The following is a 17,884-nucleotide window of genomic DNA, read 5'->3' as shown; positions in this document are numbered from 1 at the left end:
CTCTGTCATGCTCTTCGTAGTGGTTCACAGAGTATAGATGTAGATGTAGGTAGTGGGTCTCACCTCAGAATGTCAGGCAGTGTGACTGAACGTATATCTTACCAAAACAAATGTTATGTGTAAATAAATGGAGTGTGGTTGGAAATGTACAATGGTCCAGCCATGTAACCGGACAAATGATGACCAATGGACAAAGATGGCATAGGAATGGAGTTCAAGGAACAAAGACGAACAGTGAGAAACACAGCCAGACCAGTGGGACAAAGACCTACAGAAGTTCAGTGGAGATAGCTGGCTGAATGTCACCCAAGACTGTTTCTCATGGAAAATGAAGTTACAGATATACCTGAGCTCAGTACTTGGAGAGGCCACATCATTGAATGACAGAAATATCTGATGATCAGTGCCATTTTGTTTCAGCTCCTCTAGCAGTGTGCTATGGCACTCTGGTGCTTGATTTCAGTGTGTACCAGGAGTGCAGGCGTATATCTGCAAACAAGAAACAATTAATTACATAACTTTATTTTTCAAGATGGTGATTAAAACTTTGACTACCCCTTGTATTGTCCCAATAGCTAGGAATATGGAGTACTGTTTTCAATTTTCACTGTTCCTATCAGCAGTGCTGTGGTTTTCACTGTAAAAAAGTAAGATTTCGGCCACAAAGGCCTTTATCAGAACCAAACAACAAAAACACACACACACACACACACACACACACACACGCAGATGCAACTCTCACACAAATGACCATATTTTCTGGCTGCCAAGGCCAGGCAGAGACTGTGGTCATGTGTGTGTGAGTTGGATTTACGTAAGAGTGTATGTGCATATTGTCCAATTCCAATGAAGGCCTTTTTGAGTGAAAGCTTACTCTTTTGATACTCTTTTTGTTGTGCCTATTTGCAACTCAGCATCTCCACTGTATGGTGAGTGGCAATCTATCCTTTTCATAATATTGTCATTATCCCATCCAGGATTTTCCATTATTTGAACATAGTTGAAACTTATACATAAACATACATGTAATTAAAAATTGATAAGTGTTGTCTGCTATGTTGACTTGGATACTTGTAGTGTGTTGTGCTGTATGAACAAATCAGAATAAAGTAAAGATGATGTGTTTTTCATAATCTTTATATTGTGTGGAAGTGGTAGAAAATACTACCTGTCCCTGCTTTCTGTCTAGTAATCATTCTTCCGTTTAGTATTAATAATCATCTGTTCTCTTGTGATAAAACCCATGCTATGTGGCTCCAACAATACAGGGTTTCTTATGTCTTGTGACAAGTTATATACTACCTTTTAAAGGAATTTTTTTTAAAATTTCTTTACTTGTTCCACGTCCATGAGGACCATTTCACTTGGTATTTGTGGAAGGTACATTACATTGACATGACAAAAGTCATAGGATACCTCCTACTATCATGTAAAGCCTCCTTTTGCCTGGAGTACTGCAGCAACTTGACATGGCATGGACTCATCAAGCCATCGAAAGTCCCGTGCAGAAATATTGAGCCATAGTGCCTATATAGCCTTCCATAACTGTGAAAGTGTTCCCAGTGGAGGATTTTGTGAATGACCTGACCCCTTGATTATGTTCCATAAATGTTTGAAGGGGTTCATGTTGGGTGATCTGGATGGCCAAACTAGTTGGTTGAATTGTCCAGGATGTTTATCAAACCAATGACAAACAGTTGTGGCCTGATGACATGCCACATTGTCATCCATAAAAACTTCATTGTCGTTTTGGAATGTGAAGTCCATGAATGGCTGCAAATGGTCTCCAAGTAGCTAAACATAACCATTTCCAGTCAATTATCAGTCCATTCCATGTAAACACAGCCCACACTATTATGGAGCCTCTGCCAGCTTGCACAGTGCCTTGTTGACAGCTTTGGTCCATGGCTTCATGAAATCTGCACCACAGTCAAACCCCACCATCAGCTCTTATTAACTGAAATCGGGACTCATCTGACCAGACCATGATTCTTCATTCGTCTAGGGTCCAACCAATATGGTCACAAGCTAGGAGAGGTGCTGCTGGTGATGTCATGCTGTTAGCAAAGGCACTTGTGTAGGTCGTCTGCTGCTATAGCCCATTAATTTCAAATTTCACAACACTGTCCTAATGGATACATTCGTCGTACATCCCTCATTGAGTTCTGCAATTGTTTCATGCAGTGTTGCTTGTCAATTATCATTAACAACTGTACACAAACACCGCTTTTCTCGGTCATTAAGTGAAGGCTGTCGGCCACTGCATTGTCTGGGTTGAGAGGTAATGTCTGAAATTTCGTATTCTCAGCATGCTCTTGACACTATGGATCACAGAATATTGAATTCCCAATTAATTTCCAAAATGAAATGTCCCATGCATGTAGCTCCAACTGTCATTCTGCATTCAAAGTCTATTATTCCCATCATGCAGCCATAATCACATTGGAAAGCTTTTCACATGAATCACTTTAGTGCAAATGACAGATCTGCCAATGCACTGCCCTTTTATACATTGCATGCACGATACTACCACCATCTGTATATGCATTTATCGCTATCCCATGAGTTTTGCCATCTCAGTGTTTTTCTTTTAATGTGTATTCTTGTTTTTCTAACATGTTCTACATCCTGGAGGATCTCCTCACCGTGGATTTACTGGAACAAAAAGTACATTTAATTTAGTCTAATCTTATATTTACAGCTCTTGGTAGTTGGAATCCTGTGATCTTTAGTTTCTCTCTGTATTGTTTTCTTGAGGGCATTTTTCATTTTTGTTCGTTTCATAACTTTTGTTTAAGCACACTGTTGACACTATTCTAGATCAGAACACAATATTCCAAGGGTGGTTCTATGAACCTGTGACACATTTTTAATGCAGTTATATATATTCTCTTTGAGTGGAAATGAATTTTGTGTAATAACTTAAACGTATACTTTCGATGTATTCTATTGGCCTGTGCTGTCTGTTTAATAGTCCACTAGCATACCTGGCTTATTTGTGAGAGACTGAAAAATAGTGATGGCCATTATTCTTTTCAGTTACGTGTCTTATGAGATATAAAATCCCAGCTATCTAAAGTGTAATTGTAGAGATAAAAAAATTTACTCATCAAGCAGCTTCAGGAGAAAACGTATGTAAATGTTAACTAAATGTACAAGATTTCAAAGCCAGTGACTCCTTCTTGTGGAAGAAGAGTTGAAGCGGAAGGAAGAGGACTGGCAAGGTTTAGAAAATAGGGAGACTTCTGAAAAGTCATCCAGCATCATGGGGCAGGGGAGACCTACCGGATGGGATGAAAAGGGAAGGCGGATTGTTAGAGAGTGCATTGTACAAGATTTGAAAACCTACAAGCCTCAGTTGGAAGAAAGGGTAATAAGCAAGACAGAGGTTACTGACAAAACCATCATGCAAGAGCGGAAAGCTAAGTATGTGAAAGATGGAGGGCAGAGAAAAATAGACAGTAAAAGATATGGAAAACTGAAAGGGAGTGAAGAAAGGAGTAGTTACTACGAAGGAATGCTGAGACTGAAGAAATTAATGTGAATTAAGGCCAGGTGGATGGCAGGAACCAAGAACAAGTTGTAACAAAATCATGTCCCGAAAAGAGGTTCATTCTGTCTGACATTTTGCCCACCACAGCAGAAGTGATAAACACATGTTACAGGAAGATATTGGCTGTTAAAGATCCCAAACTGTGTGTTAGTTGTTTTCCACTGTGCACATGTCAGCCATATTATGTATCTTCAATATGTACTCACATCCTGTAATATGACAGCTGGCCTATAAGAACAGAAATACGTTGGTGGGTGTTTTTTTTTTACTGGCTGTTCTACATGCACTTGAGAATGGCTATAAAGCTGAAATCATGATTGTGTAAAATAAAGAAACAGTTAGCAATCAAATGGCAGCAATTTCTTGCAAAAAATTCTGCATGTCTGTGTGGTGCCCCTTGAAGGAAAGTGTTGTGACTCGCCGATCATTCAGAGTGCCACCACGCAATTACGCACGTCCTCTACATGCGGCGCTGTCTGCCAGCCATGCAGCAGCCACACTACCTAAGTGACCAGCCAGCCAGTGGCCGCTAGACTTGGACTCAGTGCTCATTCGAATGTTACCGTGTTCACATGTCTTGCTTTGTCAACTTGCTCAGTGACTTATATGTGTTGTGTCATTTTGAAATGTATTGGCTAATGTCGAGCAACTATTGCAAGGTCTCATTGAACAGCAAACGCTTCTAACATCGGTGATTCACGATTTCATCGGGGCATCAAATGCGGGACATTTCTCATCGTTGTCTATACCACCTTTTCCTCCTTACGACGAGACGGCGGAAGACTGGTCTGATTATGAAAAATGTCTTCGACAGCACTTCTTGGCATTTCATGTCAGGGTCGAACAAACATGTAAGTCTCTGTTCCTTTCCTGGATTTCACCTCGAATGTATTGGTTGTTGTTGCAATTGGCTCCTTTGAAAGATCCTGCGTCTTTGTCCTTTGCTGAAATGTGCTCACTTCTGTCTGTCTATTTTCAAATGCAAATGCATGTGGTAGCCTCTCATTTTGCCTTTTATCGTTGTCAAAAACAACCGCATCAATCCTATCGCTCTTGGGCTGATGAACTTCACGGCCTCAGTCGAAAGTGTCAATTTGTTACTGACGTTCACAAAGAATCCTATGTCGATTCCATGGTACGGGATGCTTTTATCCGGTCGGTGCCCGACAAAGAAGTTAAGCAACGTGCCCTTCAGTTGGCAAATCCGACTCTAGATGAAGTCCTATCCATCGCACAGTCTTTTGAAATTTCTCGCGTCGCTGGGGCGCAAATAGAAGTGTGGGGTGACGTCAGGGAAATACAACCTATGTGCGCTGTTGATGACGCGTGTGGTGCATCCCCGCCAGCCGACGTGGCCGCAGTACGCTCCCACGCGCAGCCTCAGCCTAACCGTAAACAACACTCTAAGAAACTGCAGCAAAACCCCCGGCAACTTCCGTCATGTCCGCGGTGTTTTATGAAACATTCATGCGAGGATTGTCCCCAACATTGGGCTGTGTGTCACAATTGCAAAAAGAGGGGTCATGTGTCTTCAGTTTGCAAATCCGACCGCATACATGATCTTCATGAACATGATGCTGATTCTGATTTTGTGTTGTCTGTCAATTGTACTTCTTCCCTTTCAGGGAAGTTATTCCTCACTGTCCAAATACTTGGTCGGGATGTTCGCATGCAGGTGGATACTGGTTCTGCTGCCACTATCATTAATTCTCAGACGTATCTTCAGTTGGGTTCACCACCCCTATCACCTGTCACTTGGCAATTATGGACGTACAATAAACAGAAGAATTCTCTCTTGGGACAATTTGATGCTGAGGTATCTTACAAATCCGTCATTTGCAGTATTCCCATATTTGTGGTCAACCATAGTAACGCAGAGAATCTTTTTGGTTTCGATGACTTTCGCATTTTTGGGTTCTTCATAGATGACTCTGTCAATATCGTCTCTGATGCTATCTTTTTGGTTTCGATGACTTTCGCGTTTTTGGGTTCTTCATAGATGACTCTGTCAATATCGTCTCTGATGCTATTCCGTATGCTCAATTGGATTCCTTGTCGACGACATTTTCGTCCCTTTTTTGTCCTATGTTAGGCCATTCCAACGATTTTGTAGCTCATATCACGCTCAAACCCACTGCTTGGCCTAAGTTTTTTCGGGCTCAGCCCATTCAGTGGCCCTTTGTGATCGGGTAAAACGGGAGCTGGATCGTCTCACTACTTCAGGGGTCTTGCTTCCTGTCATTTCCAGTGAGTGGTCCTCTCCTGTCGTCGTTGCTAAGCCGAATGGTGATATTCGTCTCTGTGGCGATTTTAAAGCCACTGTAAATGCGCAATGCCTCATCGACACTTACCCTATGTCCAGACCCGAAGAATTGTTCAATAAACTTGCTGGAGGCCAGTATTTTTCTAAAATTGACCTGTCAGAAGCTTATCATCAGCTTCCTCTCGACACTGCTTCCCGGCAGTTTCTGGTCCTTAACACGCCTTTCGGCCTCTATCAGTACCAACGATTGCCATTTGGGGTAGCCAGCGCCCCTGCTCTCTTTCAGCGATTCTTGGAACACTTATTACTCCCTGTCCCTGGGAGTGTAAATTACATGGACGACATTGTTATCACTGGCTCCACCTCTGAAGAACATCTTCAGAACCTCCGCACACTTTTTCATGTCTTACAGACTGCCGGTCTTAAGTGTAATCTTCAGAAATCACAATTTTTTCAGGCATCTATCACGTACTTGGGCTTTCAACTCCCTCGGGATGGTATTAGTCTGCTTCAGCAAACTGTCGCTGCGATCAATGCCCTTCCTCGCCCTACATCTGTTAAGGAACTGAAGGCCTTCTTGGGGAAAATAGCATACTATCACAAGTTTTTACCATCTGCTGCGTCAGTGGCTCAGCCGTTGCGTCGCCGGTTGCATAAAAACGCGCCTTTTCACTGGTCTGCATCATGCGATGCGGCTTTCCAGACATTAAAGACTATGCTGAAACAGGCCCTGTGCCTGGCTACTTATCGACCTGGCCAACATCTTGTTCTTGCCACGGATGTCTCTCAATACGGGGTCGGTGCAGTCCTTGCGCACCGTTTTTCTGACGGCTCTGAACAACCCATTGCTTATGCCTCCAAAACACTCACGGATGCCCAGCAAAAGTATTCTCAAATTGAAAAAGAAGCTTTGGTCATTATTTATGCTCTTCATAAGTTTGGTGTTTTTCTCTACGGATCCAAATGTCATCTTTTTACGGATCACAAACCACTTGTTTCCTTGTTTCATCCATCATCGTCATTTTCTGACTATTGCTGCACACTGCCTCCAGCGTTGGGCTCTTTACTTGTCTCGTTTCCAATATGAGATTTATTTCCAGCCAACAGACCAACATGCGAATGCTGATGCACTGTGTCGCCTTCCCATGGGTCCTGATCTGGCATTCGATAGGGACGAACCTTTGTGTTTCTACCGGGATGTTGCCAAGCAGTGGGTTGTGGACGGATTCTCCATCACCGGCGACCGGCTGGCAGCTGCTACGGGTTCTGATCCTACCCTCTCCCGGGTTTTACGCTGTATTCAGAAGGGTTGGTCAGATCGTCCATCCGCTAAGACTTCTGACCCATTGCGGAACTACTACTCTTTGCGCTAATGCCTCACGGCTAGAGATGGTGTTATCCTCCTTTCCACTGACAATGCTTCGCCGCATGTGGTGGTACCTGCGTCTTTGCATGCTTCAGTCTTGCGCCTCCTTCACCAAGGGCACTGGGGTGTCTCTCGCACAAAATCTCTGGCGCGCCGTCATGTGTACTGGCCTGGCATCGACTCTGAAATAGCACACATGGTCGCTGCCTGCGGCTCTTGTGCGTCACAGGCCGCCGCCCCGAAGACATCTTTGTCACCGTGGCCTTCACCTGAGATGTCCTGGGAGTGCATTCATGCTGACTTCGTGGGACCTTTTTTAGGTACTTATTGGCTCCTCGTAATTGACGCCTACTTTCATTTCATTGTCCGTTGCACGTCCCCTACCACCGCGGCAACCATAAGTGCTCTCACCCACATTTTTTCTTTGGAAGGCCTTCCCTCTACTCTTGTTACTGATAATGGTCCGCAATTTGCCTCTTCTGAATTTGCGGATTTTTGTGCTCGTCACAGCGTTATGCATGTCACGGCCCCTCTGTTCCATCCACAATCAAACGGTGAGGCTGAACGACTGGTCTGCACATTTAAGGATCAGATGCGAAAACTCCTGACTTCTTCTGTTGCTGATAATGCATTTCTCCAGTTTCTGGCTTCTTACCGTTTCACCCCCATGGGCAACCACAGCCCAGCTGAGCTCTTACATGGCCGACAGCCCCGCACGCTACTTCATCTTCTGCGGCCTTCCACCTCATGGCCACGGGTGCCTTTGCTTGGCCGGTTCACCGCCAACGACCTTGTCTGGGTATGAGGATATGGCAGGCGGCCAAAATGGAGTCCGGGTCGCATCTTACGACACCGTGGCCTATGCCTGTATGAAATCCAGACGAACACGGGGGTTGCAGTGCATCATTCGGACCAACTTCGGCCTCGTGTGCCGGCAACGCCTTTTCCAAATGCCGCTACACCACCTTCGGCTCTACCTGACGCTCAGGATCATTGCATCTCTTATTACTCACAACGCAGCCCTCTCACCGTCATCTCGGTGCCAGTACAAGAACGAACGCCACCAGGGGACGTGCCCATGCAGGAACCAGATGTCCATCATCTGTCGGAGCCATTCTACTCTCCTCCTTCTCCTACGGACGCCGACACATCGCCCATGTCTCCTGTTATATCAACTGTACTTGCCGCAACGGGCAGATTGGTGCACGGGGCGCTAGCAGATTTGACCCCTACGTCTCCTGTCATCTCGACCCGTTATCATCGGGGGCACTTCCGTCTGTACGGGAAGGCTCCTCCTCGAACCTTTACCGCCAGTCAAACAACGCCTATGGATGTTAGCAATCTACAGGCCACCTCCATCAAGACCAGTGAAAAAATTTCAAAGCGGGGAAAAGTGTTGTGACTCGCCGATCATTCAAAGTGCCACCGCGCAATTACACGCGTCCTCTACATGTGGCGCTGTCTGCCAGCCATGCAGCAGCCACGCCACATAAGCGGCCAGCCAGCCAGTGGCCGCTAGACTTGGACTCAGTGCTCATTCGAATGTTACCGTGTTCACATGTCTTGCTTTGTCAACTTGCTCAGTGACTTACATGTGTTGTGTCGTTTTGAAATATATGTGTTCAACTTGACGTAATAACAGAAAGAACATTAACATTTACTTAACCTTTTTAATATGTTTTGTCTTTCCATGGCATGATGAGGAGATTTTTTATCTGTCCAATTATATAATATTTTCAAAAATTGATTATTTTTGTTCATATGTCAACTACCTGAAATCTTATTATTTACTAAGAGTCTACTTTTCTTTGTTCTAAGGTAGATGGACCACTGAAGAGCTGCTTACTCTGCAGGATCGACACAACAAGACATATGTACTGAGCCCAGTAGGTAACTTTATTTATTTTTATTTATATAACTCTGTACATATAATTTTGGACACATACTTCATTCCTATGGGCAATGGAGTATAGAGCTTTCTGAAATATAGCAATTATGTTGTGAACATCCCACTTTCTTCGTATATAATGTTATACTCCCCCCCATGAACCATGGACCTTGCCATTGGTGGGTAGGCTTGCGTGCCTCAGCGATACAGATAGCCGTACCGTAGGTGCAACCACAATGGAGGGGTATCTGTTGAGAGGCCAGACAAACGCGTGGTTCCTGAAGAGGGGCAGCAGCCTTTTCAGTAGTTGCAGGGGCAACAGTCTGGATGATAGACTGATCTGGCCTTGTATCACTAACCAAAACGGCCTTGCTGTGCTGGTACTGCAAATGGTTGAAAGCAAGGGGAAACTACAGCTGTAATTTTTTCCCGAGGGCATGCAGCTTTACTGTATGGTTAATGATGATGGCGTCCTCTTGGGTAAAATATTCCGGAGGTAAAATAGTCCCTCATTCGGAACTCCGGGCGGGGACTACTCAAGAGGACGTCGTTATCAGGAGAAAGAAAACTGGCGTTCTACGGATCGGAGCATGGAATGTCAGATCCCTTAATCGGGCAGGTAGGTTAGAAAATTTGAAAAGGGAAATGGATAGGTCAAAGTTAGATATGGTGGGAATTAGTGAAGTTCAGTGTCAGGAGGATAAAGATTTCTGGTAAGGTGAGTACAGGGTTATAAATACAAATTCAAATAGGGGTAATGCAGGAGTAGGTTTAATAATGAATAAAAAAAATAGGAATGCGGGTAAGCTACTACAAACAGCATAGTGAACGCATTATTGTGGCCGAGATAGACACGAAGCCCACGCCTACTACAGTGGTACAAGTTTATATGCCAACTAGCTCTGCAGATGACGAAGAAATTGAAGAAACATATGATGAAATAAAAGAAATTATTCAGATAGTGAAGGGGGCACGAAAATTTAATAGTCATGAGTGACTGGAATTCGGTAGTAGGAAAAGGGAGAGAAGGAAACGTAGTAGGTGAATATGGATTGGGAGTAAGAAATGAAAGAGGAAGCCGCCTGGTAGAATTTTGTGCAGAGCATAACTTAATCATAGCTAACACCTGGTTCAAGAATCATGAAAGAAGGTTGTATACATGGAAGAATGCTGGAGATACTAAAAGGTATCAGATAGATTATATAATGGTAAGACAGAGATTTAGGAACCAGGTTTTAAATAGTAAGACATTTCCAGGGGCAGATGTGGACTCTGACCACAATCTATTGGTTATGAACTGCAGATTAAAACTGAAGAAACTGCAAAAAGGTGGGAATTTAAGGAGATGGGACCTGGATAAACTGACTAAGCCAGAGGTTGTACAGAGTTTCAGGGAGAGCATAAGGGAACAAATGGCAAGAATGGGGGAAAGAAATACAATAGAAGAAGAATGGGTAGCTTTGAGGGATGAAGTAGTGAAGGCAGCTGAGGATCAAGTAGGTAAAAAGACGAGGGCTAGTAGAAATCCTTGGGTAACAGAAGAAATATTGAATTTAATTGATGAAAGGAGAAAATATAAAAATGCAGTAAACGAAGCAGGCAAAAAGGAATACAAACGTCTCAAAAATGAGATCGACAGGAAGTGCAAAATGGCTAAGCAGGGATGGCTAGAGGATAAATGTAAGGATGTAGAGACTTATCTCACTAGGAGTAAGATAGATACTGCCTACAGGAAAATTAAAGAGACCTTTGGAGAAAAGAGAACCACTTGTATGAATATCAAGAGCTCAGATGGAAACCCAGTTCTAAGTAAAGAAGCGAAAGCAAAACGGTGGAAATAGTATATAGAGGGTCTATACAAGGGCGATGTACTTGAGGACAATATTATGGAAATGGAACATGTGATACTGCGTGAAGAGTTCGACAGAGCACTGAAAGACCTGAGTCGAAACAAGGGCCCTGGAGTAGACAACATTCCAATAGAACTACTGACGGCCTTGGGAGAGCCAGTCCTGACAAAACTCTACCATCTGGTGAGCAAGATGTATGAGACAGGCGAAATACCCTCCGACTTCAAGAAGAATATAATAATCCCAATCCCAAAGAAAGCAGGTGTTGACAGATGTGAAAATTACCAAACTATCAGTTTAATAAGCCACGGCTGCAAAATACTAACGCGAATTCTTCACAGACGAATGGAAAAACTAGTAGAAGCCAACCTTGGGGAAGATCAGTTTGGATTCCGTAGAAATATTGGATATAAGCTGAACATCAACAAAAGCAAAACGAGGATAATGGATTGTAGTCGAATTAAGTCAGGTGATACTGAGGGAATTAGACTAGGAAATGAGACACTTAAAGTAATAAAGGAGTTTTGCTATTTGGGGAGCAAAATAACTGATGATGGACGAAGTAGAGAGGATATAAAATGTAGACTGGCAATGGCAAGGAAAGCGTTTCTGAAGAAGAGAAATTTGTTAACATCGAGTGTAGATTCAAGTGTCAGGAAGTCGTTTCTGAAAGTATTTGTATGGAGTGTAGCCATGTATGGAAGTGAAACATGGACGATAAATAGTTTAGACAAGAAGAGAATAGAAGCTTTCGAAATGTGGTGCTACAGAAGTATGCTGAAGATTAGATGGGTAGATCACATAACTAATGAGGAGGTGTTGAATAGGAGTGGGATGAAGAGAAGTTTGTGGCACAACTTGACTAGAAGAAGGGATCGGTTGGTGGGACATGTTCTGAGGCATCAAGGGATCACCAATTTAGTATTGGAGGGCAGCGTGGAGGGTAAAAATTGTAGAGGGAGACCAAGAGATGAATACACCAAGCAGATTCAGAAGGATGTAGGTTGCAGTAGGTACTGGGAGATGAAGAAGCTTGCACAGGATAGAGTAGCATGGAGAGCTGCATCAAACCAGTCTCAGGTCTGAAGACCACAACAACAACATAATGTTATACTGTAGGTCGTCATCTAACTAGCAGGATTAGCCAGTTCTCTGACTGCAGAGAAGCAAACACAAAACATCACCAATAATTGCTGACATAAAGCACTGTAGCAGCCTAACACACACCCAAGATGATTGGGGCTTTACTTAATTATCTGCTCTTTTTATTGATTATTGTTATAGTGGGAATTATCAAAGATATGTCACATAACTCAAACGGATTCTAAATTCATCTTTTGCATCCTTTCATGTGATGTAGTATAGGTGGTATCTTCTTGTGTCTCCAGGCCTTTTCCAAAATATATCATGATCTCTTGTGATTTTTGAACAGTGTATTTACTATTACTAGCTGAAGTTTGTTGCAGAGCTCAGGCAGTCAATTTCCTCCCTGTTTCAGTCTTAATCTGTGAATACAGTTCGTATGCCCATAATTGTGATTGATAAATGTGGTCATCCCCCCCATGAACCATGGACCTTGCCGTTGGTGGGGAGGCTTGCGTGCCTCAGCGATACAGATAGCCGTACCGTAGGTGCAACCACAACGGAGGGGTATCTGTTGAGAGGCCAGACAAATGTGTGGTTCCTGAAGAGGGGCAGCAGCCTTTTCAGTAGTTGCAAGGGCAACAGTCTGGATGATTGACTAATCTGGCCTTGTAACAATAACCAAAACGGCCTTGCTGTGCTGGTACTGCGAATGGCTGAAAGCAAGGGGAAACTACAGCCGTAATTTTTCCCGAGGGCATGCAGCTTTAATGTATGATTAAATGATGAAGGCGTCCTCTTGGGTAAAATATTCCGGAGGTAAAATAGTCCCCCATTCGGATCTCCGGGCGGGGACTGCTCAAGAGGATGTCGTTATCAGGAGAAAGAAAACTGGCGTTCTACGGATCAGAGCGTGGAATGTCAGATCCCTTAATCGGGCAGGTAGGTTAGAAAATTTAAAAAGGGAAATGGATAGGTTGAAGTTAGATATAGTGGGAATTAGTGAAGTTCGGTGGCGGGAGGAACAAGACTTCTGGTCAGGTGACTACAGGGTTATAAACACAAAATCAAATAGGGGTAATGCAGGAGTAGGTTTAATAATGAATAGGAAAATAGGAATGCGGGTAAGCTACTACAAACAGCATAGTGAACGCATTATTGTGGCGAAGATAGATACGAGGCCCACACCTACTACAGTAGTACAAGTTTATATGCCAACTAGCTCTGCAGATGACAAAGAAATTGAAGAAATGTATCATGAAATAGAAGAAATTATTCAGATTGTGAAGGGAGATGAAAATTTAATAGTCATGGGTGACTGGAATTCGAGTGTAGGAAAAGGGAGAGAAGGAAACATAGTAGGTGAATATGGATTGGGGCTAAGAAATGAAAGAGGAAGCCGCCTAGTAGAATTTTGCACAGAGCACAACATAATCATAGCTAACACTTGGTTTAAGAATCATGAAAGAAGGTTGTATACATGGAAGAACCCTGGAGATGCTAAAAGGTATCAGTTAGATTATATAATGGTAAGACAGAGATTTAGGAACCAGGTTTTAAATTGTAAGACATTTCCAGGGGCAGATGTGGACTCTGACCACAATCTATTGGTTATGACCTGTAGATTAAAACTGAAGAAACTGCAAAAAGGTGGGAATTTAAGGAGATGGGACCTGGATAAACTTAAAGAACCAGAGGTTGTACAGAGTTTCAGGGAGAACATAAGGGAACACCTGACAGGAATGGGGGAAAGAAATACAGTAGAAGAAGAATGGGTAGCTTTGAGGGATGAAGTAGCGAAGGCAGCAGAGGATCAAGTAGGTAAAAAGACGAGGGCTAGTAGAAATCCTTGGGTAACAGAAGAAATATTGAATTTAATTGATGAAAGGAGAAAATATAAAAATGCAGTAAATGAAGCAGGCAAAAAGGAATACAAACGTCTCAAAAATGAGATCGACAGGAAGTGAAAAATGTCTAAGCAGGGATGGCTAGAGGACAAATGTAAGGATGTAGAGGCCTATCTCACTAGGGGTAAGATAGATACTGCCTACAGGAAAATTAGAGAGTCCTTTGGAGATAAGAGAACGACTTGTATGAATATCAAGAGCTCAGATGGAAACCCAGTTCTAAGCAAAGAAGGGAAAGCAGAAAGGTGGAAGGAGTATATAGAGGGTCTATACAAGGGCGATGTACTTGAGGACAATATTATGGAAATGGAAGAGGATGTAGATGAAGATGAAATGGGAGATGTGATACTGCGTGAAGAGTTTGACAGAGCACTGAAAGACCTGAGTCGAAACAAGGCCCCCGGAGTAGACAACATTCCATTGGAACTACTGACAGTCTTGGGAGAGCCAGTCCTGACAAACTCTACCATCTGGTGAGCAAGATGTATAAAACAGGTGAAATACCCTCAGACGTCAAGAAGAATATAATAATTCCAATCCCAAAGAAAGCAGGTGTTGACAGATGTGAAAATGACCGAACTATCAGTTTAATAAGTCACAGCTGCAAAATACTAACATGAATTCTTTACAGACGAATGGAAAAACTAGTAGAAGCCGACCTCGGGGAAGATCAGTTTGGATTCCGTAGAAACACTGGAACACGTGAGGCAATACTCACCTTACGACTTATCTTAGAAGAAAGATTAAGGAAAGGCAAACCTACGTTTCTAGCATTTGTAGACTTAGAGAAAGCTTTTGACAATGTTGACTGGAATACTCTCTTTCAAATTCTAAAGGTGGCAGGGGTAAATTACACGGAGTGCAAGGCTATTTACAATTTGTACAGAAACCATATGGCAGTTATAAGAGTCGAGGGACATGAAAGGGAAGCAGTGGTTGAGAAGGGAGTAAGATAGGGTTGTAGCCTCTCCCCGATGTTGTTCAATCTGTATATTGAGCAAGCAGTAAAGGAAACAAAAGAAAAATTTGGAGTAGGTATTAAAATTCATGGAGAAGAAATAAAAACTTTGAGGTGCGCCAATGACATTGTAATTCTGTCAGAGATAGCAAAGGGCTTGGAAGAGCAGTTGAATGGAATGGACAGTGTCTTGAAAGGAGGATATAAGATGAACATCAACAAAAGCAAAACGAGAATAATGGAAAGTAATCTAATTAAGTCGGGTGATGCTGAGAGAATTAGATTAGGAAATGAGACACTTAAAGTATTAAAGGAGTTTTGCTATTTGGTGAGCAAAATAACTGATGATGGGCGAAGTAGAGAGGATATAAAATGTAGACTGGCAATGGCAAGGAAAGCGTTTCTGAAGAAGAGAAATTTGTTAACATCGAGTATATATTTAAGTGTCAGGAAGTCATTTCTGAAAGTATTTGTATGGAGTGTAGCCATGTATGGAAGTGAAACATGGACGATAAATAGTTTGGACAAGAAGAGAATAGAAGCTTTCGAAATGTGGTGCTACAGAAGAATGCTGAAGATTAGAGGGGTAGATCACATAACTAATGAGGAAGTATTGAATAGGATTGGGGAGAAGAGAAGTTTGTGGCACAACTTGACCAGAAGAAGGGATCGGTTGGTAGGACATGTTCTGAGGCATCAAGGGATCACCAATTTAGTATTGGAGGGCAGCGTGGAGGGTAAAAATCGTAGAGGGAGACCAAGAGATGAATACACTAAGCAGATTCAGAAGGATGTAGGTTGCAGTAGGTACTGGTAGATGAAAAAGCTTGCACAGGATAGAGTAGCATGGAGAGCTGCATCAAACCAGTCTCAGGACTGAAGACCACAACAACAACAACAACAAATGTGGTCATGTCAGTTGCTGAATGGGGGTGGAAGGTTGCTTCCCACTATTTGATCAACCCCAAACCCATATCCTCCCCTAACTCTGTCTTCTGTTCCTTCCTCTCCTATAGTGTTCCAAATCCCCACGATCATTAGATTCTTGTCTTCTTTTCTATATTGCAGGGGGCCAAGGGGAGACACCTGTGTGTGGTCAGGATGGTGGAGGAGAGCATGTGAAGCATCCTCCACACTATTAAAACAGTGTTAAGAGTTCAGTCATTGTATTCATTATGTTTGCAACTCAGTGCTTTCCACAGCAGCCTTGGATGAAGTCCCATTCAGCTACTCATAGGATTCCTGCTGATGTCTGTTTAGCATGGCTGCTGTTTGGTAGGCTACAGCTCTTGCAACAGTGCAAATATAGTACAAATATTCGTTTTCACATTGGTTGTTGGAGTGTACTCTATTCCACTCTGAATTCTGTGGTGTCCCTCGATGACCCATCAGTGATCTACTGAGTGTCAAGAGCCATGTGGTCGATTGATCTCCTCCCTACTAATATGGTAGAGCTCAGAACCCAGAGGTGCCTGTGTGATGAACAGGCTCTCACTTCTGGCTTCTGCTACAATGCTGGTACAATCAGCATTTTGTGACGTGGTGGTCATGGAAGACAGTTAAGTCCCTCCATCAATACATGATAGGCAGTGAACTGCAAGAAGTTCACCAAGTATAGTTCAGCTTCTCAAAAACATCTTTGGCTAGTTCATGGGAGGTGCTGGAACATCTAGGACACAGGTTCAGTACTCTATTCTAATCACAGAACTGAATGCTATTCCTGTGAATGCCATCAGTCCCAGTAATCAACTCCCTTGAGAGCTGAAAATCCAGGGTATTTGAAGGGATTAGCATGGGAGTATACGTATGCGTCTTGCTTATTCTCTGTTGTCAGTAATCCTTGTTCTGCTACTTTCACTTAAGTTACAGCCTGTTAATTATTTCATTAGGCTCTCTCTATGCATCCTTGTGTAGAAGACATGTCTCTCTCCTTCAGCTCTAGTTTTCTGTCTCTGTCATCTTTCTGCTGAATGTGTACTAAGTATCTGGTAGCTTGTGACTGTACTGAAATGTGTATCTAGGTATGAGCCACTTGTGACGTTATTGGTTCACTACCACTTCAGTCTCTGTTTTAATTCTGCATGGTACTGACTGTGGTATTGCAAATGATTTTTTAACAAAAAATTCTAATTCCTTTCCTTTTCTCTTCTTCTTTTTTCTCTCCATTCATCTTCTGATTGTAACATCAGAATGTATACTTGAGATATAGTTTTAAGCATATGTACCAATGAGAATAATGCAGTCAATGAACTACTCATAGTATCTAACACTTTGTTCTTCTTCCTTATTCATAATGAATCCAACAACTGTCACATCATTTTTTGCTGCTATTGATATTACCCCCTAATCATATAGCCAGCAATCCTTATCTTCTTTCCATTATACTTCACTAACTCCTACTATATCTAGATGGAATGTTTGGCTTCCCTTTCAAAATTTTCTAACTTCCCTACCACATTCAGACTTTTGACTTCCCATGCTCTGATGCATAATGTTCCCCTTTTGTTGGTTTTCCAATGTTCTCTCATGGTCAGCTCTTCCTTGGCAGTCCCCTCTCAGAGATCTGAACAGAGGACCAATCCAAAAGCTTTCTCTAATGGAGAGATCATCATGACGCTTTTTTCAGTTACAGGCCACATTTCCTGTGGGTACATATAGTAGTAGTACCTTTAATGCAATGATTTCTTTTGTGATTTGCTCTTCTATGACAACAGTTAATTATTACTCTTGCATACATATGCTGCAACATGAAACAAAAGTCAATAAGCTCACAATAAAATAAAATAAAATAATTTTCCTAAGCCACAAAGAAATTAAAGAATTAGTACAATTAATTCACTGTGCATTCAGGTTAAACTGAATACAGGAAAGTTTCCAGTTGGTAACATAGGTGTGGCAGTACTGATAGGTGATGGTGGAAATCACTACAGTAGTAGTTGGTTTGCTTGGCTGAGTAAGAATACCAGTCAGTAGGTGCTGAAGTGTAACTTTCTCTACAGAAATCTCACACAGGGAT

The 17,884-nt window shown here is 42.6% G+C and overlaps 1 protein-coding gene across 3 annotated transcripts in view; it reads left to right on the top strand.

Moving 5' to 3' along the window:
* The window catches only part of LOC126481305 (probable proline--tRNA ligase, mitochondrial), a 117,140-nt gene that overhangs the window by 36,727 nt on the left and 62,529 nt on the right, over positions 1-17,884 (top strand). For 2 of the 3 annotated variants that reach the window (XM_050104957.1, XM_050104959.1), the window contains one exon: positions 9,001-9,068. In XM_050104957.1, coding sequence (XP_049960914.1) covers positions 9,001-9,068 — 68 coding nt within the window. The remainder of the gene's footprint in view (positions 1-9,000; positions 9,069-17,884) is intronic. The other variant, XM_050104960.1, reaches the window with a different exon arrangement.

Source organism: Schistocerca serialis, chromosome 5 (genome assembly GCF_023864345.2).
Source record: "Schistocerca serialis cubense isolate TAMUIC-IGC-003099 chromosome 5, iqSchSeri2.2, whole genome shotgun sequence".
Lineage (NCBI taxonomy): Eukaryota > Metazoa > Arthropoda > Insecta > Orthoptera > Acrididae > Schistocerca > Schistocerca serialis.
Note: the sequence above shows the minus strand (reverse complement) of the source record. Positions and strands in the feature narration are given on the sequence as shown.